General features: G+C 36.5%; 1 protein-coding gene across 2 annotated transcripts; it reads right to left on the reverse strand.

Annotated features, from left to right (window-relative positions):
* Nucleotides 1–2,459: 2,459 nt before the first annotated feature.
* polr1e (RNA polymerase I subunit E) lies at nt 2,460–11,840 on the reverse strand. Of its 2 annotated transcripts, none has more exons than XM_081361579.1 (12): nt 11,682–11,840; nt 11,305–11,408; nt 11,130–11,206; nt 10,954–11,039; nt 10,432–10,484; nt 9,530–9,674; nt 9,330–9,440; nt 9,155–9,251; nt 8,446–8,579; nt 5,973–6,054; nt 5,694–5,825; nt 2,460–3,338 (listed from the first exon to the last, which is right to left on the reverse strand). In XM_081361579.1, exons 1-12 carry the CDS (start codon nt 11,737–11,739, stop codon nt 3,179–3,181), a joined length of 1,239 nt encoding a protein of 412 aa, XP_081217705.1. In that variant the 5' UTR covers nt 11,740–11,840; the 3' UTR covers nt 2,460–3,178. The 2 variants fall into 2 exon arrangements, with proteins under 2 accessions (XP_081217705.1, XP_081217706.1); XM_081361580.1 differs by having other exon boundaries at nt 11,117–11,206; nt 11,682–11,809.
* Nucleotides 11,841–22,773: the final 10,933 nt, after the last annotated feature.

A 22,773-nucleotide genomic window follows, 5' to 3' on the forward strand; every position in this document is an offset into this window, starting at 1 on the left:
TTCTATACTCTCCGCTCATCCTCACATGTATAAAATGTAGTAAAACATGGTTTTACTACAGTAATGTTGTAGTAGTAACTAAAAAAAAAAAAAAAAAAAATTACAGAAGATCACTGTGAAATCTTTATATTGTATCATGCAGAATGTAATTCATGATGTAATTCATTCCAAGGCTTCATTTATTTGATCCAAAATACAGCAAAAACAGTAATATTGTGAAATATTTTTAGTGAATAAGAGACCTTCAAGAGACCAACCAGGCACGTGCACAGGTAGGGCTCAACCTGTGCAGAGCACATGCCCTTTTTGCCCTCACACTCCGAAGTGCCCTTTTTTGGTGGTGTTTTTTTTTTTTTTTTTTTTAATCAATGCTATTGGTCATCCTTTACGTCTGTCTGTCTGTTTTACAAATATTTAGCCAATGAAAGTTCTTAAACCGAGCTTGTGTAAATCTTATTCGATCCTCAAGCTGTCAGTAAGCTGATAACTCCGCCTCCTCTATATTCACTGAATCAACTGAAGTTCCACAAGCAGCCGCACAGTAGACAGCAGCTGAACGAAGTTTTGCGAAGGGTAAATAAATATCTTGCTGTTTGAATAAGTACTACTAAACACTATGTCTATAAAGGCTCATATTTTATTTATTTGATGACTCACTGACTGAGACATGTGGGACGTCGCCTGAGAGAGAGGTCTAGGCTAGCATTTGCCATCTAGTCATACCCAATACATAGCCTAACGCAAATAACTTAAATATCCTGTGCATACTTCATTTTTTATAAAATGCGATTTTGGCCAAATGTATTTTACAACAGGAAAAACAAACTAGTTTGTAACCTGTTGATGAAAATGTAATGTGATAGCCTACCGCCTGCGCCGTATTAATGACGGACAAAAAAAATGCACATTTGCACACATTCGCTGGTCAAAAACTATATATTGATAAGTAATACAACAACATATAATTTGTTTTTAACATCGGAAAATCATAACAGGTGCGCCCCCGCGCTGTTTCGTACTGGAACTTACACAAAGCGATCCTCATCACCTAGGTAACATATTTCTAAGAAATTTCTTCTTTGATTTCTGATTGCTGATACACTTAATTTATTAACATTTAGGCTAATCATGTTATGGTAATAATATTCAATTATGGTTAATTCAAGGCTGTTAATATGCATGTATTCGCTATCTAGCTAATTTTTAATCTATATTATTCTATACTCTCCGCTCATCCTCACATGTATAAAATGTAGTAAAACATGGTTTTACTACAGTAATGTTGTAGTAGTAACTAAAAAAAAAAAAAAAAAAAATTACAGAAGATCACTGTGAAATCTTTATATTGTATCATGCAGAATGTAATTCATGATGTAATTCATTCCAAGGCTTCATTTATTTGATCCAAAATACAGCAAAAACAGTAATATTGTGAAATATTTTTAGTGAATAAGAGACCTTCAAGAGACCAACATCCCTTGTCCTCCACAGCACAGTATCAAATTTTTGCCAGGTAGGCGGATACATGTTGGATATAGTAAAGGTATGGCTATAGTTTCTTATAAGCTGGAATTGATTTGGACATAATTACTCAAATTATATTTCAAAATAGTTTGTCAAAAATACTTGACTCATTGCTCTACCTTCCCCTCTTCTCAATGTCATACATAATCATGGTAACCAAATAATACAAATTAGCTAAACAGAATAGCTAAAAAAGAGAATATGAAGAGTTCAGATGCAAAAGCCTCTAAGTGCCATCTGAAAATTTCTTCTAGAATGATCATTTTTATCAAGCTCATATATTTAAGTTCAGTAATTTCACTTAAATGGCAATGAAAATTAGCTATTAATTGTCATTTAAGTGAAATTACTGAACTTAAATATACGAGCTTGATAAAAATTATCATTCTAGAAGAAATTTTCAGATGGCACTTAGAGGCTTTTGCATCTGAACTCTCTCTCTCTCTCTCTCTCTCTCTCTCTCTCTCTCTCTCTATATATATATATATATATATATATCTGCAAAGTTCATAAAAAAGTGCATAAAGTTCAATAAAAAAAAACAGAATTTTTTAGCTATTCTGTTTGGTTTTGTAAGCTAATTTGTATTATTTGGTTAACATGTTTATGTATGAGTCAAGTATTTTTGACATATATTTCTATGCAATTTAAAAAAGACGGAGTACACAAGAGCAACAGAAGGTTGCTGTTGTATTTAGGTTAAGAGGCCCTTAAAACCCTGTTTATCTATATTATTATTATGGTTGTTATTAATCGTGAATAAATCTAAAGCTTTTGAGACTATTATTTTGTGTTATTGAATTTGTCATGAAGACGTGACCATTTCTTCCTTTTATGTAGGCTTACTAAATAATTTTGATATAAAAAAAGGGAGGGGGGTGCCCTTTTTCAGTTTCAGCACATGCCCCTCAAAAGGTCTGTGCACGGCCCTGCTTAGCAGTAATTTCAGTTTATTCATTATACTGGAAATGAAAATTTACTCCACGGCCTTTGCATTGCTTGTAAAACGTGGTAGATGGTTAGATATCCTGAATCTTTGCACACTGTGTACAGTATACATGCTATACAGGGATAGTACGGAAGTATGCCATTTCGAACATAGCCCATTTCTAAAATAAGGATTTTGTGATCGGTTTTTCTTCCAGAACACTAAGGTAGCCATCTTATGTTAGATTTACAGCAGGCTGTTATTTTAGTAATGTTTTCAAACCAACTGCTGGTTTGATTTGTAAAGTGCAATATGTATCTACTAAAATGTGCCTATTTTTACAGTATGGTTTTTATACTTATTGTGCAGTATAAATATAATCGCTATCACTGAAAACTATTTCCTGTAGTTTTTGTCTTTAGTTGCATACTGCATATTTTTCACAGGTAAAGCAATCCTTGTGCTCACAAGCTAAACATTAACAGTCAATCAACACAGGTGTAATTACAGTCATCTCAAGTATACGCAAATTAAACTCAATATGGACCGATTTTGGATCAGGTTGTTGTAAAACCAATCAGAACACAGGTAATTGCAATTTCCATTTACAGAATAGTCTTTTATTTATCTTACAAGAACACTAAATTGAGCACATTAATGAAACTGAAATGAAATCCAGTTATAGCCGGTTCCTACACAGCTTAGAAACGCACTACTGTCCACGGCTCAGTTCATCCTCTTGCGTTTCTTGCGTTCCACCCGTCGATCATAACGCACCAGTGGAAGCACCAGAGAGGCCATCCTGTGCTCATCCTGTATCCCTTCTCTACTGGTGACAGTCTGACGGGACAGGGTCAGTCCCATGGCCTTGGCCAACTCCAACATTCTGCAAACAAACATTTGAAACCATGTCAAAATAAAGAGTACAGTGGTTCTCAAATTTTTTTTTTTTACTTTTTTTTTTTTCTCCATTATAATAAAGATTACTTAAGACTGAATACCTGAAACTGAAATGAAATAATTATGATTTATTCAGGCAACCCTGGAAGTTTGCTGAGGACCCCTAGTGAGCCCTGGATCTCTGGTTGATGAGAACCACTGTCTTAGACCATCACAAGAAAGAAAAAAATTGTGCATATCTAGTTTAAGCCTAGATAAGGCCTCTAAATTATCAACATGATTATAGAGAGCCCCTAAAAGAGACATGGTGATGGAAAAAATATATTTTAATATATTTGAGTTTTGCTCGCAAAACTTTTGCGTTCCCCCTTTGCATTCACTTGCAAAACATTTGTTCTTTATAAGCAAACGCAAACATTTTGTGAGCAAATGCAAAGTTTCTCTGTGGAATGCTAAACAGAATGTATTGACAAAAAATTCATTAAAATAAAATAAAAAAAACTTTCGGGCCCTTAGTATGCTCAAAAACTAAAACTTTACACATACGTTGGAATCGTCTGCCATCAGGGCTGGGCACAATAATTTTTTCCTTCAAAAAAACAATGAGGTTCATTCGCAGGTTTTTATCATATAAAGAAACATCATATAAAGCGATCGAGTCTCTTCAGAAAATTTGGACTAGACCGCTCAATTCATGTGGATTAGTTCTACGATTTCTTTCTGAATTTTTTGAAGCGTCAAAGTAGTTGTGCAGACTATCAACAGAAATTGCTCAGATTTCATTAAAAAGATCTTCATTTGTGTTCCGAAGATGACAGGTTTGGAACGACATGAGGGTGAGTAATTAATGACAGAGTTTTCATTTTGGGGTAAACTAACTATTTAAAATGTGAGTTTCAAATATGATACATCTGGCTATTGAGTAAATTTTGTCACTCAGTCATCGTTGTATTGCATTGTATTATGTCAAAAAACTACAGAGCTTTGACCACAAAACTAAGCATTTAAATATCATCCTAAGACATATTACTGTAAGATATAGATTGACAACTAACATTTGTAGTAGAGATGCACCGATTACAATTTTCTGGGCCGATTCCGATTTCCGATTTTTCATTAAGGTTGACCTGCCGATACCGATTTTAGCCGTTTCCGATTTCATTTTTTCTAACCACTTTACAGCACACACAAATATTTATTTTATATAATTTCTGTAATAGAACATTTTACAATTTGCATAGTTCACACACATCTAAAGTGCAGTGTTGTGGAAGAACCATTTCCTTTTCACATTCAATATCCAATAATTTTATATATATATGTATTTAGCAAACGAAACGTCTTTATGAAAACAGGGAATGGCAATAAAATAGTATATAAATAAAAAATAAAATAAATATAGCCTTGGAGTATAAAGATATTTCTCAAAGCACACACACACAGGCCTATTGCAATCACTTCAAACTGAATAATAAAACAAGTTTAAATGGGTACATTTTCTATAAAAATATTAGTCTTTGTTTTCTTTTCTGACATAGCCTACTCCAGTTCTTGTTAAAACACGCAAATTCTGTGCATTTTGGGCACTTTTTTTGTGAAACCCTATTTAGGCTATTTTCAGCCAAAAGATAGATAGATAGATTGAGCGTGAGCAGTGCAGCAAATAGACTCAGCGCCGAAACACGCGCTTCACTGCTCGCGACGCTCCTGCTTGACGCTCGCGCTGCTCCTGCTCCCGTTGTGAATGCACTCATATTGATTAACATATGCACGGCGGAAAAAAATACGCGCTTGCGGTCTGAACGGACGTAATTCACGAGGTTTTCTACATGTGCTCCGTGTGCACGTGTGATGCTGATGTTGCGCAATGTTAATCATGTGGCACCCGAGTGCATTTGACCGGCATAATATCGGCATTTGTCAGACTGACCGGCCGGTCGCCGGTTACGGCCGATCACGTGAAAATCGGCCAATTCCGGTCACCAGCCGATCAATCGGTGCATCTCTAATTTGTAGTCTGCTATAATGCTATGAAGATTTACATTATTAGAATTATATCAACACTTTTGCACATATAAATATCAGCAACTGCAGCAAATTGCATATTGTTGTTGAGTTTGAGCCTCTGGATATATTCTCCTATAGTATATCATACTATATGGTCCATAAAAGCTTGAAGTATCAAACAAGATACTCAGAAATAAAAAAAAAAAGTAAACTTTTGTCTTAAGGTTCAATAAACCGTTCCCCTTCAAAAAAAAAAAAAAAAAAAAAAAAAATCTGAGAATGATTTCATATGTCAGGCTTTACAGGGTTAATGTGTAGAATAAATTTGACTGACTTGTTATCGCTGATGTCCATGTCTCTGTGTAAGAGTGTGAGGTTAGCCGTCTGATGACCCATGTGCAACAGTAAAGCCAAACAGTGAGAAACCAGTTTCATACGCATGGACGTCGACACTGTGTTCCTGAGTCTGTAGAGAGAAAACTTGCATTTAATGGCCATTGTCTGAAATTTCAAAGGTTTTGAATAAATAAAGGCAAAAATGAAGTCCAAACAGGCTACAGGACTGTGCCTAGTAAGGATACACACACACACACACACACACACACACACACACCGGCCGTTGTGGAAACTCTCCACTGTGAAATTCTTCAGCACTTTGGTGTTGATGATTTTGGGACATCCATTCTCAGTACCAACTTGCAAAAGAGAGTGAAAATAAGGTTATTTCAAGGTAAAAAAAAAAGAATGAAGATGAACGAGTACAGTTGTGGTCAGATTTATTGGCACCCCTGGTAAATATGATCAAAGATGGCTGAAAAAAAATCTGCATTGGTCAACCCTTTGATTTATTTTTTATTTATTTTTTACATTATGAGGAGTTACATTATTACATTATTCTCCAAAACACGTTGGCCACAAATATGGGCAGACCTAGAATCTTTTATGAGTAAAATAACTCTGAATTATATTCCCATTAATATTTAAAGTTTTTAGGTTACTAGGAACATGAAATTATCTAGCTATGACTTTCTTCACAGGAGTATAAATAGGAAACACAAAGGCCAAATTCCCTTAATCATCCATCACAAGGAGTAAAATCAAAGAAAATTGTTCTGATGTGCAGCAAAAGATTGTTGAGCTTCACAGAATAGAAAGTGGTTGTAAGAAAATTACTAAGGCTACGTTCACACTGCAGGGCTTAATGCTCAATTCCGATTTTTTGAAAAAAATCGATTTTTTTGCAAGGCCGTTCACATTTCCAATTAAATGCGACCTTTTGTGATCTCCTGTGTGAACGTGAAATGACCCAGAAGTGACCCGCATGCGCAGAAGAGTACTCAACGGTCAACGACGTCACTTGTTGTTTGCGGAAGTAGCTAAACTTTAACCAGAGCCCGTCTCTGCTTTAACTAACTGTGATTCTCTCACTCTCACACACACACACACACACACACGAGCGCACGCAGCGACCGTTACACAAGAGCCAGACAGCAGCCGCTGACCTATCTAATATCAGATTCAGCACAAATAAGTTAACATAACGGCCGTGGGCTTTTTTTTTTTTTTTTTTTTAAATTAACTCGTCGAGGTCGACCCGTTCGGCAGATTTACCTCAGCTCGACGAATATGCGGTCCGTTTTCAAACCGACGACTACTTCAATGCAGAATTATGACGTTTTTCGCGTATCAATGACGTGCGGGTCGGATACATGCGACCTGGACGTTCAGACTGAAGTCGCATTTCAAAAGATCGGATATGTATCGGATTTGGGACCACATACCCAAGTGGCCTGGGTCGCATTTGAAAAGATCGGATCTGTGTCGTTCAGACTGTCATGAAAAGATCAGATACAGGTCGCATAGGGGCAAAAAAAATCGGAATTGGGTCGTTTCAGCCTGCAGTGTGAACGTAGCCTAAAGCATTGAAAATCCCCATTTCCACCATCACGGCTATAATTAAGACGTCCCAATCAACTAAAGATGTTACGAATCTGCCAGCAAGAGGAAGTGTGTCTATATTGTCTTTGTCTCAATGCACATTGAGCAGGAATGTTTGAGAGGCCAAAGACTCTCCAAGGATCACCGATGGAGAATTGCAGAGATTAGCTGAGTCTTGGGGTCAAAGCCTAAACAAAATATCAAACAGTACCAACATCACCACATGTTGTTTGGGAGGGTTTCAAGAAAAATGCTCCTCGCTCATCCAGAAACAAACTCCAGCATATCCAGGTGTCAGACACCACTGAAATTTCTAAAGGGACCGGATTCTATGGTCAGGTGGAGGAGGAGTTAAAAATAAAAAAAGCTTTTTGGCAGCCAACCCACCAGATGGGTTTGGTCCAAACAGGGATAAAATGTATGTTTTTGCTAGAGGGTTCTGCACATCTTGTTCAGATACATGGTATCATGGATTCTAGCAAATACCAGCAGATAAAAAAATAAAAAAAAAACGACCGCTTCTGCTAGAAATCTTATAATGGGCCGTGGTTGGATCTTCTATCAGGTCAACGATCCAAAACAAACATCAAAATCAACACAAAAATGTCACTGAGTACAAAATGAAGCTTCTGCTATGGCCATACCAGTTCCCTGACCTGAACCATATAGAAAATTAGCGGGCTGACCTGAAGAGAAGAAGCACCAACATGGATCTGAGAATCTGAAGGATCTGGAGAGATTCTGTATGAAGGAATGGTCTGATCTCTTGTCAGATGTTCTCCAAACTCATCAGGCTGTTATCTTGGCAAAAAGAGGTTGCAAATAGTATTTAATAAATGGGGTGCCAATAATTATGGCCAACATGTTTTGGAGAAAAGCATTTATTTCATAATGCAATTTACCCCCAACTTTCAATTATTTTACTACAATGAAAGGTTAGATTTTTGCAAATTCTTTAAAAAAAAAAGATCAAAAAGACGACCAATGCAGATTTATTTTCACAGCCATCTTTGACCATATTTACCAGGGGTGCCAATAATTCTGACAACAACCGTACAACCAGTATTCTTGAAATCAATACATTATTACCATATCATCTACTGGCACAGACAAACTAAAGAATTTAACTTTGTTTCTTTAACACTCACATTTGTAGGATACACTACGTTTCTGTAGTGAGACTTTGATGAGGAAAGACAGGTACCAGGCACAACGAGACTGTCTGTCACGAGCTGTCTCCTCATTGGGAAGTGATTCAAGATGTGCAAGAACAGTCTGCGGACTAGAGAACACATTTTTATTAATAAAAACAAGCATTTCTATAGCATTTCTATCATTAATCTGGAGATTAAAAAAAAAAGCCAAAACCAACAACTTTTCCAGCCATTTCCAAGATTTTGGAGAAAAATTTGGGCCGTGCTGGAATCACAATTTTATTCTCTGATATTTCAAGATTATTAAACATTCAGTTTGGGGTCAGTCATTTTTTTGAAGAAATTAATTCTTTTATCCAGCAAGGATGCATTAAATTGATCAAAAGTGGCATATTTTTGTTACACTGGTTTAAATGGCTGATTTCTCTGGATTTAAACATTATTGGAAACATTTGGGATAATGCAAGTACACAAGTCAACAAAATGTATAACATTGTTCTAATGATGTGTGTCATGTTTTAGTCCAAAATCTTACATATTGTGCCTTTAAAATAGTAATGATTTTAATGTTTTACAACTTTACTGTTTTACAAATAAATCCAGCCTTGGTAGTTATAAAATAATTCTTTCAGAACTTTTAATTGGTATGCGTGTGTGTTATCATAAAAAACCCTTGTCATCAATGGCATGATGTTCTCCATACCAAAGCTCAGCTCTCATCTTCTGCAGGTCTTCAGGGGTCAGCGCTGCCATCTTCATTCCAACATCTTTCAGCGCATCAAACTCAATTGGAGACAATACTAGAACAAAGTTAGGGATCTTGACACAGAAAAAAAAGTGAAGTGGAGAAGCATATATATAGAACTAAAAAAGGATACATTGGTCAAAGGAGTATACATCTTCTGGTTTTTCTGCTGCAGTGTTGCACGGGGGGAGGAAGAGGGGGGTCTCTGTCTTAGCCTCACTTTCATTCACTTCATTACGCAGAGCTTAGAGACAGAATTGAAGAGCCATTGCTATTAATCCTTTTCAATGCGCAATTTAGTCATGAATTGTGAAAACCCATACTGCTACTTACCTTCCACTCCTTTCCGATCTATGACGTTGCTGGCAGCCAGTGCCACAGCCTGCTGAAGCATTTCGTTGCCCACCTCGTTGAGTCTCCTGGAGCTCAGAGCACGCTTCTGTTTAGTCGTCCCGAATGCTTCAATGAGAGCATCCACCTGTGGCCAGACAGAGAAGACACACATGGTTTATGACTTCTTCAATGATGCACATGTTTTTCATTTTTTAATTGAAGTACATTTCTGTATTTTTTGGGGGGCTCAAAGACAAGCGTCTAAGGGTGATTCAACTGTCCTCATTTCATAATGAAGTAAAAAGCTGAAAAGATGAAATTCTTCAAAAGAAAGCTTTAACCATAGCTAGTTTGGAATATTATTTAGTAATTTCTTAGACCACATGACTTGTATTCTAGATTCTACATGACAAGTTTTTAACTGCATGTTTTTATTTGTCTAACCATTGGAAGGAGAAAAACTTTTTTTAATCAACATTAAAGCTGATGACATGAGCACTGGCTCGAGGGTGGGACAACAACGATCCAATCAATTCCCACTGAACAAAATGTTTTCCTCATTTGAAAAGCCATTTCCCTCGGATGTGTCACAATAGAGAAGAAAATTATGATAGAAAATTCTGTCTAATGCCAACCTAATATTTCGGATAATTTTATAATAAGGCAAGGTTAGTTGTTTCTAGTCCCCCCCCAAAAAGATATAACATTTAAAAATATTCAAATTTGTAAAAGTGCTTTTGACTTGATAATGGTATAAACATTTTACAAAACCAAATGAATATAAAAATACAAAAATACATTGTAGCACTTTGAGATTTCACTGAAATGTAAAGTGCATTATAAATAAAATTTATTATTATTATTATTACATTTCTAAGAAAGGCACATATTCAGTTACTCACCTTCTCTCTGTATGTCTCAGCTTGCTTTGTGTTGTCATCTGCTGCGGATTCACCTGAAGACACACACTCAACAATGAACTTCTCTTTCACTGACATCCCGTCTAACAAAAGACAATGCACATGGCTCCTATCTCTATTGTAGACAACAACTATTCTGTTAAAGAATTACAAAGGAGCCATGATCAAATATATTTTTAGCAAACCTTATGACCAATAAATGACTTTTCCAATCATTAAAGATTTAATGTGACATAAATTACACTCACAGGAAGCATTCTTAAGCTGGTAAGATATTTCAGTATGGAGCTAAATGTATTTTTAAATACATAACTATTATACAATACTAATAATACAACTTTTACTGTACAATAATATCAACAGACTTTATTATAATTAATGACTTTGAAGCTTGAAAACTAGCATTTTAAACCTTCTAATAATTTTCCATGACCATGAAAAGCCCTGAAAAAAAAAACTGTTATGCCACTATTATCATACATTACAAATGTACCATATATTTACCTGGTATAAGAGGCAGCATATTGAACAGCTGAGCATTGTGAACATTCATTTGCATAGTGCTCTTGTCCAGAACTCCCACAAAATACCTGTTAACGACCATTACAATCCCATTATTCAGAGATCCAGTTATCATTCAATGAATCGTGTTTTCAGATCACCTCACCTGATCACCTCACCTGCACAGATTATTACATTGCGATGACCCAGGCCCAAAGTTGCTCCCAACATAGGGGAGTCTGTTTGATTCAGCAACCTAACATGGGAACAGAAACTATTTCTTAACACCACATTCGCCAGATTTACTTCAAGACCTAAAATAAAAATGGTTTCAATCTGCATAGGTAGATTTACCACAATCCGTCTGTTTTTCTTTCTGGGGTTGACTCCATCTTCATGTTTGAAGAGTTTGAAGTCCAGATGCTTTGCTTTTCTCACGAGTCCATTAGAGAATTTAACTACAATGACAAGACTGTGACTTAAAAATATGGAAGCGACTAAACAACAAACATCTAGCAATGATTTTTGACTATTTTAGCCTACAAACTATTCAACTGAGCACGTTAATACATGATTGTTTGATTTGGACACGAGCACGGTGCGTTTTCCACGTGGGTTCATTAAACACAAAGATGGAAGTGTATTTTTAGTAAATAAGAGTCAACAAATAACGCCAACAATATATTTAGTGTACACCTATGATGATTAGGATATTTTAAAAAAAAAGTTACCAATATACGCATCCTTTCCCGTTTCTTCACATGATTTCCATGTACAGGTCTCCGCCATTTTCTTCTTCTTTGAGATTTTATTGGCGGTTGACAAACAACAAAATGATGAATTACCGCCACCGACTGGTATGGAGTGTCGAACAAAATGACATTTTATTTCCTCTCCTACAAATTAGATATTCTAAGTTACTGAAAAATAAAACTATAACATCCACTTCCCGAGTTGTTTTGTAAAATATCTCCTAGTATAAATTGCATTTTTTTTTTTTTGCTAGATTTTGCATTAGAATCCTTCTTTCAGGCTCGTATTTCTGGTTCCAGTCTCTTCTTGCCCACAAAATTCACACCTTCCCGTATCATGTTTACCCATTTTATAAAGTGTACTGTTTAGTCTTGTATGTCCAAATCTCACCTTTGATGTTATTATCTCATCTCTCCCGTTTTTTCCTGCACTTCTCATCTCTCCCACTTTCCTTTGAATTCTGTAAAACCATCTTACCTTTCGACCTTTCTTCTCCATATCCCATTGTTTTTGCCACTTTACCTTCAACCTTTCCTTAATAATACCCTTGATTTCATTCTTACTTATACTAACACTTAATGTCGTTGTTTTTTATGGCTTCTTTTGCTGCCTAATCTGCCATATCATTTCCTTGAATACCAATATGTGCGGGTACCCATACAAATATCACTGCAAGTCATTTGAATTCAGTATAATGTTTGCTGTATTTCTATATTAAAATATCTGGTCTACTTTCCGAATGACTGTATTGTAAGCTACCCAATGTTGAACTTGAGTCTGAACGAACAACTGATTTCAAAGGTCATATCTCCTCCATCCACTGTCTTGCTAATAATAGTGCAATCATTTCCCCTGTTAACAGATAACTCATCACTGATCCTTTTCCTTATTGATAACTGAAACTCTGGAACAGTAAAAGCAACTCCTATCTTATTGTCTATACTCTTTGATGCATCTGTGCAGATCTGAACATAGCAGTGGTACTCATTAATATATGTCTGCACATTACATGAATTACATTCCTTATCCTTGTTTTTCTTTTGTAACAATGTAAAATCTACTGTTTTTAATCTATAGGTTTTATAACTGGTAGCGGTGTAGTTGGACTAACTTTTAACTGATTAACTTTAAGTTCTGTTGCTTTCTCTATTACTGTCCATCCGAAGCTTTTCGTTTTCCTCCTCTCTTTTTCCTTGTGTTGGATGCTCTAGACTATGGCCTTGTAAATTAGCCCAATAATTCAGTGATAACTGTATCCTTCCCATTTCTATTGACATTTCCCCCATTTCTACCTGTTGTGCTATAATTGCCGTAGTTTGTATAGCTCCTGTACATAGTCTCAATACCTGATGCTGTATACTGTCTAACTTTCTAAGAGACGTATCTGCTGCTGATCCATACACCACACAACCATAATCTAATACAGATCTAATCAGCCCACTATATATATGGCCTTTAATGCCATCCTATCTTCACTTCCTACTAAACACCTCATTATATTTATCACTTTCTTACATTTGTCCAATATTTTCTGTATGTGCATCACCCGTGTAATTCTTTTGTCAAACCACAACCCTAAAAACTTAAAAGGTTTCACTTTTCCCAGTTCTTGATTCTATCATTTTAGATTTACCTCACCTCCAATTTTTTTTCCTTGTAAAAAACATTATCTTTGTCTTGTCAACTGATAATTTAAAACCCCATCTATATGACAATTCTTCAACTATTGTAATAGCCTCCTGTAATATTTTTATGTTCCTTTCCCTTTCCCAGATTGCCCCATCATCAGCAAAATGGGCGATGTGAACCCATGAATCATGCTGATTATCGCCCCCCAGCGGCGAATCATTGAACAAGTGTCTATGGGGTTTGCCTTATCTCTGATCAGTTTTCTACATTTGTAGACGTTTTTATTAGACATTAGTATAATTAAAAGTAATAATAGTAATAGTCTCTAAACAGACACTACATTAATAGTAAGACACCAGCGTGTGGCGTTTCGAACGCTTCGAAACAGTGAACCAAAGCTTCTTTTCTCCAATCAATAACAAAACGATTTTGTGAACAAAAAGATGTAAAAGTATCACACACAAAACAGAGCGCCGACTGATACCTCAAATAATGCCAATGGTCTTACTTCTTTAATATGGCTAGTGCTAAATGCTGAAAACGGTTTATTAAAGGTCTTTGCAAATTCATTATTCGTATAACATCAGAATCGATATATGGCCACTAAGGGGTAAATGATTCATATATTTTTTTGGTAAAATTGAATATTTCTCAGGGTGAGTAATTTTTAAGACAGTAGGAAACTTAATTATGCCACTAGATGGCGACAAGTGAGTGTCTTTTGAGTGTCTTTTTGACCAGTGCAAGTGAGTCGCCTTTTTGACATACCAAGGATGCATTTATTTGATCAAAAATACTGTGAAACAGTAATATTGTAAAATGTTGTTACAAATTAAAATAACTTATTTTTATTTTTAAAATGTAATTTATTCCTGTGATGGCAAAACTTGGAAAACAATTACACCACTAGATGGCGACAAGTGAGTGTCTTTTGAGTGTTATTTACAGTTTTTTTTATATATATATATATATATATATATATTTTTTTTTTTTAAAATGCTTTTACACCATTTCTGAAACTATGGCTCCTTTTCTCAAAACTCGACACACAAAACATCACACACTAATGCAAAAGCAAACACTTTATTTTAACTCTTCTAAAAATTGTGTTTTTGCATAGTAACTCTACACGCAAACCGTACACACCAAACTACACATGGATATGACAAATCAAATGTAAAACACTACTATCTTGTGTCTTTTGCTTGTTCAGTGTGCAGTGGAGCACACAGGAGTTTGTCACGGCACTCACACGTACATGTATGTGCACAAATACATTGCATACACAGTATGTATGCACAATTGATTATCTTCACCGTTATTATACAGAACCGAATCAACACAGAACACACTTGAGCTGTATAATGACACTATTGGCTTGTTAGAGCTGCTTTATAGCAGAATTTGAAACTTGAAGCAAATTTGAACTCTATATTCGGACTATATATTGCTCCGGGCCCATTACTTTTTCAAATAAGTTTAGACAGGCATTGGTGGGCCCTATTGCTCATTTTTAGTCACATTCTACATAACATGTACTCTCTCCCCTTTGATTTAACCATCATCATTGGCATCACTCTGATGGATTTATTAACAAAACCCATGGCCACATTAAGCTTCTCAGATAAAAATCCGCTTGTCGGAGAAAGTGTTAACAACTGCAGTATGAACTAATGTTATATCTATGGACTTTTAAGTTAAGCTAACCTAGCTAGTTATTTTTAGTGTTGGCATTTTACTCAATTTTAATATCTGAATGTAATCTGCAAATGCGATGGACATCGGTTATGCTCATCTTTGGTAGCTCCTTTAAAGGCATCTTCATAGAAAAACATACAAAAGACCTGAACCGGAAGCGGTGCAACCTATTTGACCTGAATACGGAAGTATGTTGCACATAACCCCCGTTGATCCTGACGTCAGATCAAATCTTTCTAGTGGCTGTTCTGAGTTTTGTGATTCATTTCACAGTGTTTCACTGCCACAGTTGTTCTGAAAAGAGAGTTTCCTGGTCTCTGAGCCTATTGTGCGAGAAACGCGGATATCAAATGTGATCTGACTGATCAAATTTGAGCAGTAGACCATGTGCAAAAGAAGCCTGTCAGGACCCCAAGGGATGTGGTTTAGTGGTTGCAAGTTGATAAACCACTTATTCTACTCACTTATTACAAATGTGACTGTAAATGTGATAGTATAATCTGAGCTGTAGACTCTATGCAAAAGAAGCCTGTCTCTACTAGCTGTGACAGGAAAGGACGTCTCGGTGGGACCACGGGTGGGACACTGAGAGGAGCTCTTTGTCTCGTGTTAAACGCCCTCCCCCCCAAACGGGCGAAGTTCTGAGCATTCTGCGGGGGAGGGCGTGTAACACGAGACAAAGAGCGTCTCTGCGTCACACCGAGACGTCCTATCAGAGCTAGTAGAGACAGTCTTGCTTTGCATTTGGTCTAGAGAGCTCAGATTATACTACAGTAAACCTAAACAAAACTGCTGATTTGAAAATATCATGGTTTATATAGGTTTACAGGTTCATATCACCATGATTTGCAGTCACATTTGACATAAGTGAGTAGAATAAGTGGTTTATCCACTTACCAACACTGAAGAACATACCTGGGGGTCCCGGCTATAAATAGTTGTCCTCATTTCCCTCAGTTCGTGCTTGCTTCGGCAGCACATATACTAAAATTGGAACGATACAGAGAAGATTAGCATGGCCCCTGCGCAAGGATGACACGCAAATTCGTGAAGCGTTCCTCATTTTTATTAATTATTAGTTATTAATTATGAAATTACTGTAATTATTCATATTGTACACTGTATCAGGTGAAAAAAGCAGTGTTTAAGCATGCAGTACGCAGCCTTGGCGCTAGAGCGCAGCATCGCACTGCAGTCTGGCGCTAGAGCGGCTCACTGGAATTTACTGCATTTACATCTTTAACAGAACAAAAACATGTAGTTTCCAAACAAAACAATTTCGTAAGTATTTGTAATGATTGCATTTACCATCCTAATGTTTCCTCAGCCGACTTAATCAACCGTATCTTAATCTGACGAGTTTTCGCATACAAGTTAATGATCATTCTCAATCTTCGTTGCCTTTTACACAAACTAGTAATCAAATATGATTATATAGACTAAACGCTAATGTATAAAGTAATTGAAATTCACTTACCATGTGTTGTTTTCGCTGGCTTGGCAGACAAATTTGAGTTTTCCTTGGCTTGTTTTTCTTTACCTGAAAACAGCGAAAACGAGAATTATATACACTGACTAAAGTGTATTTTAATTTTCACTCACCACAAACAAAACTCAACTAACGGTGTTACTAAATAAATGTCTTTACATAAATGTATTTCTTGCTTCGTAATTGAGAGCAATTGCAGGACAAACGCTTTTCGCTGCACTCAGGACTAAAACTTTCCGCTGTCGACAGTCGAGCATCATCAAACTGTAAAGAAACATCATAAAAGTCGATGTTCAAAACAATTATGCTAGAGTTGAGACTGAAAGGTTGTCTAACTTGTTGTGTATCGCTAAACTAAACTGAAGTAGTTATACAATCGATAAGAAAGACAACAGGGAAGGAAAGAGAATGAGATGTATATAAAGCACAGAAAGACTTAATAAAACATTCTTGACATTATCATATGAAAAAAGAAGTAGCTATATCACCACCTGAGACTTTCTCCTGTCAGTCTCGCATTAGAGCGTCTCACTGGCTCACAGCAGATGTCACACCTTCAACTTGGGTAACAGGAAGAGATGGTCTGCTTCCAAGCAAAGAAAATGTTGCAAGTATTCACAATTCTTCTAAGATCTTAAACGAAAGAACCAAGAACCAGAAAGGCCGTAACCATGTCTTGAACATTGGGGTAACATTGGGTAACAATACATCATTTATTTAAAATAAACATTATATGCATATATACTTTTGAGTTGAAAAATATTTGTAAAACTATCTAGTAGCATCTTTCCCACGTACGCTCATGATTTAAAATATTTGTAAATAATATTTATGTTTTATGACATGCATACATTCACATTTGTATGTCTAATGTCAAAAACACAAAATGTTTCTGGTCTCGTCACTTTATTATTAATTACATGAATCATGTAAAAGATAGCATATTTATATGCTATAGCAACAGCAAGACCCTCCTGACGAGCGCTGTCACACCGCTGAGGCCGACCAGCCTGAAAATGCCTTGGTAAAGCAAGAGTTTACAGACATTATGAGATGTAAATAGTAACCACTTTATGGAAGATGATCAGATCAGATGATCAGACCTTTTAATTTTATTCATTTGTGTTTACGCCGCTCAAATGGTTCTCTGCAAGGCCCCCAATGCACCGGTCTCTGAAGCTTAAATGGTTAGTTCACCTAAAACTGACAATTCTGTCATGTCGTTCCCAAACCATAAGACTTTTGTTCATCTTCGGAACACAAATGAAGATCTTTTTGATGAAATCTGAGAGCTTTCTGTCCCTTTTCCGAAGATGAACAAAATTCTTACGAGTTTGGAATGAGGGTGAGTAATTGATGACAGAAACTGTCAGGTGAGATTTCTAAACAAATGTCTAAAGTAATTGTTTTTTTACTTTGTCTTTTACAGATCCTCCATGTGCATCGCTGGCTGTGCTCCCTCCTCCATCTGCTGTGGCTGATTGAATTGAATTTATTGAAGGATAGCCTCTTGAGATGTGACATCTCATTTTCAAGAGGGTCCTATAAACACAGATACAAAATACAAAAAAAACAAGTAAACAAAAATAATAAATAACAACATTACAAATACACATCTAAATTCATTCATGCACAACACATTCATACACAAATTCTCTCACCAACATACACCTACATCCACCTACCAATCCCACTCAACCAAAATATTTTTTAAATAGACAAATACACAAAAAGTTGAGGTTAACTTAAAATTTAAAAACATAAACAGGTTGTTTTAAGATATGAAAAAAGGGATGATCTGAAAGAATGAAAATAAGTTCTAGATCGCAGAGAAAGAGGAAGATTATTCCAGTCCCATGGTGCTTTATATTGGAACGTTCTACGTCCGACTTCTTTATATATTCTGGGTACAACAAAAAACGGGTATTGCATGTGTCTAAGTGAATATGCAGACCTGCCTGGAATTAAATACTGTTTTAAATAGGAGGGACAGTTAAAGTAAACACATTTGAAAATAAACTGCATCCAGTGTAGTTGCCTTCTTGATTTAAGCCCTTAAACAGGGGCCAAGGGTCACGGCCTGGAGAAGAAGGAAGAGAGCTGAAGAGGACAAAAAGGTCCTGATGCACAACAAAGCCATTGCGCAGATCCAAAAGGATATCCCTGCAGATACTGGACAGAGTTTCTTCTAAGGAAAAGGTTTCTGTGCCACTTCAGTGCTGGAACGTAAAATGTTGTTTAAAAAAACAACAACAACAACATTACACTACTTGATATTACCATTTAGAAAATGTTTCTAAATGGCTGTCTGAGCAGAAGAGGCAACTAATATGAACAGGCAAACGGGAACAGAGCAAACTGAAAATGACACTAAAACAGAACATGCATGTTACATTATGAGGGTGAAACTGTGGAACTTTGTCTGGCAGAGCAACGGGCTCTTGCTCCCAATAAATGAATGTCTTTAAAATGTTGTTGTCTTAAAGGGGACATATCATGAAAATCAGGCTTTTAAGTGCTATAATCGGGTCCCCGGTGCATCTACCATCCCAGAAAACGTGAAAAGTGACAACCCAGTAACTTTGTTTTGTTAAGCCTTTCTCTGCAAGCATGTCAAAAAATAGGCCGATCAGATTTCACTCCCCTTCTGACGTAGGAAGGGGATCTTATTATAATATTACCGCCCCTTAATCTGCACGTTTCCACCCACGGCGCTGCCATTTGGTTTTCACAAGCGGCAACGAGAAGGGTATAACTGCAGCCTTGAGATCTCCAAATGGGGGTGGGAGCTCCAAAATAGGGTGTGGCTTCCTCTCATTGGCAGGTAGGCACATGACACATGCGCGATTTTTTCCACCAATCCAGGTCAGCGCAAACTCCGCCCCACAGCCGATTCTACAGTGCTGATTTCCTACACAATGCTATGCTACAACAAATTCTAACCCCTAAACCTGCCATACACCTGACCCTAACCTTAACCAGTGAACTCCAGTCCGAATGCCACTGGTCATGAGCTCTGTGACAAAAGCCAGAGCCAATGGTTCAAGTCTCTGCGTGTGGAGACCCCGCCCCATTTTGGAGGTTCTGCCCACTTTTCGAGTTCACGCCCCCATAAAACTGTAAAAACAAACTGTTTGACTTAAAGATGTTTTTTTTAAGGGTAGAATTGCTAGAAAATGAATTTAACTGACTGCATACCTTTATAATCGAGTTTATCAACAGCAACAAAATATAACAATTTATTTCAAAAAAGAAAAGAAATAGGAACAAAATGCTAAAGAATAAATATAAAAATATGAGCAATACAAATAAAAGAAATGGGTAAGACAATGTACATGACCTTTATGAGGGCAAATAAATGTTCTAGATAAAGAACAATCATTTAGGGCTGTTTCATGGCCTTTGTGATGGTAAATAATTCTTCTGAAATAAAGAATATTCATTTAGGACTATATGATCTATATTAAGACAAATAAATGTTCCTTAAAAGGGTAGTTGACCCAAAAATTAAAATTAGATTATGATTTAGTCATCCTAGGTGTATATGACATTAACAAATGACAGTATATGACAAATCGAATCAGAGTTATATTTAAAAATGTCCTGGCTCTTCCAAGCTTTAAAATGGCAGCGAATGGACGTTTCTGTTTTGAAGTCCATAAAAGTGCATCTATTCATCATAAAAGTGCTCCACGTGGCTCCGGGGGGTTAAAGGTGCTCTAAGTGATGTTGGGTGACGTTACTTCTTGTAGACGTTTAAAGTATTGTCAAACAAAACAGAGGCAAGCTAGACCCTCCCTTCTCCTCATCCACGCACTAACTCCCCAAACCCCACCCCAAAATCCCTCTTGTCGGTTATTAGCTGGAACAGTTTGTTATGTTCTGTGGTGCAGGTTAGCCCAGTTTGTTTTTCTTGCCGTTTGTGGAGCCTGGGGTGTCTGCAGAGGCCGCATTTTTTTTACAGTGTGCTCAGGGGACATACAGCTAGCTAGCGGATAGTGAGATGTTTGCTGTATGTGACAAAAAATGTTTTGGCCTAACAAATGTGTGACATCGCTTAGAGGACCTTTAATAAAGGCCTTCTGAAGCGAAGCGATGCGTTTGTGTAAGAAAATATTCACAACAAGTTGTTGTTGTATTTATTTTGAAATGGCACAATTAATAGGATGAACTGAATCTGAGAATTGCATGACTAAATTGTAAAATCACCTTTACATCTGGCTCTCAAAGAAGCTACTTACCAGACAGAAAGTGTCCGCTGATTGACCTTGAACAGCTAAGTCTCGGTCTGTCCCCTCAGTGCAGGGCAGTTCCCCACAGGCCTCAGTGTGGCCTGGTAGACTTGTAGAATGGCAGCCCAGCAGTTTATTGAAATGCCAGTCTGTCAATCATGGCAGCAACAGTCATGCATGAACAGTCAGATTCAACATGAAGCAGATAGCCTATGTAAAAAATAAACAGGAATTTTCAGACTTTTGATCAACTCGATACTGTTATGTACACACGGTGTCATGTTTATGACGTTAAAAGACAGTAGGCCTATCAATCAACCTGGTGGAAATTAGGTTTGAACAGAATAAATTAATATGAAACAAAACACCCCCCTAAATTCTCCACGTGTCCTAATAGAGACTGCGGATATTAACACGATCATACCTGACAGGACTTGAACACATTAATTCACACTAATAACAACAAATTAGGCGTAGTATATTGTGTACCTTTTTAAAAACGCAATGATCTCATCTCATCGCGAATGTCATTCGTGTATTTTTCCAATTGCGCATCACTCTCTTCTTGAGTCAGAAATTAATTGAACTGCTGAATCGGTTCTTCGAATCGATCGATTGAATCAAATAGAAACCGCTCAATCGGCTTGCCTTGCTGGCTGCGATCAGTCTCTGCAAATGATTTTCCCAAATAATAAGCAAACTTTCGCCTAACTTTTAATAACTTTTTTACCTTGCTGACTGCGATCCGAGGGTTGTTCCATAAAACAAGATTAGAATACAAGCCAGGCTTATTTTGGTTAGTCAGACTTATTGTCGGTGGATTCTGTTTCATAAAGCAAACTTAAAATAGTTCAAACTCAGTTGCCCTGGCAACTTATGCTGGGAAACTAGCCTGGTCCAGGGCAGGCTAACTGTCAGGCTAAGCCTCAGCTGTTACACAGATCCTCTAACACTGACCGACAAGAACACAATGATATTACCACTGACACTCTCTCATACCATTATTGGACTTTATTAACCACTTTAGTCCAAAAATAAATACACAGTATACAGAAAATCAACTTAAATACGGCTACAACGATAAATTGGACTATATATATATATATATATATATATATATATATATATATATATATATATATATATATATATATATATATATATATATATATATATATATATATATATAAGGCCTGTGGGGATATATATTTATATATATATATTGTAAGAAATTGTAGTCTGCCTCGACCCAGATTCCACTCCTAAATATATTTTAGAATAAGCTCATCCCCAAAATGGCTTAATTATCATAGAGATTAAGGCAGTCAAGTTCTATTGTTTCTTGACCATTTGGGTTGATCACATCCTGAGCAAATGGTAGTCAATTGTAGAATGGTACTGGGTGTGGGACACAGAGAACTTTCTCAGACACTGGGGTGTCACAACTTCATTAACATACAGACCACAGCTGTTGCAACAAGATCAATTTAATTTACATTAAGAACAGGATAAAAGGTTTAAGATTTGGATGTTCTGGGTTCATTCTGACGCCGGTGAACCCAAGGTGCTTTGTGTACCTTGCCACTGCTAAGCTGCAATAAACTTCATTTTTGAGATCTTCGATGTCCACATCATTTTTTCTTACATTGGCGAGCCAGACCCAGTCGACGGATTTCCAACAAAAAAGGGAAAAGGTAAGAAAAAGCTGTTTTCTTTCATTTATGCTGTTTTTGTCAAGGAATTCCTCGTTTTAAAAAAAATCTAGAAAAGAAAAATTAAGGACAGAGAGATCGCATTTGGTTTATTCAGTATTAGCAGGAGGAGTTTTAAGCCTATTCCGTACAATTTTGTTTAAGATTCTAACGTAACTGAATAAGCCCGAAGTAGTGTGGTGGCAGAGTTGTATTGGAATTGTTGTTTCTAAAGTAATTGAAACAAAGTGCTTAAGTGTAAAGTTTCTAAAGTAACTGAAACTTGGTGTTGGTCTGTTATAATTCTGTTAAGATTCTAAAGTAATTGAAT

The sequence above is a fragment of the Scardinius erythrophthalmus genome, assembly GCF_964197995.2.
Source record: "Scardinius erythrophthalmus genome assembly, chromosome: 3".
Classification (NCBI taxonomy): domain Eukaryota; kingdom Metazoa; phylum Chordata; class Actinopteri; order Cypriniformes; family Leuciscidae; genus Scardinius; species Scardinius erythrophthalmus.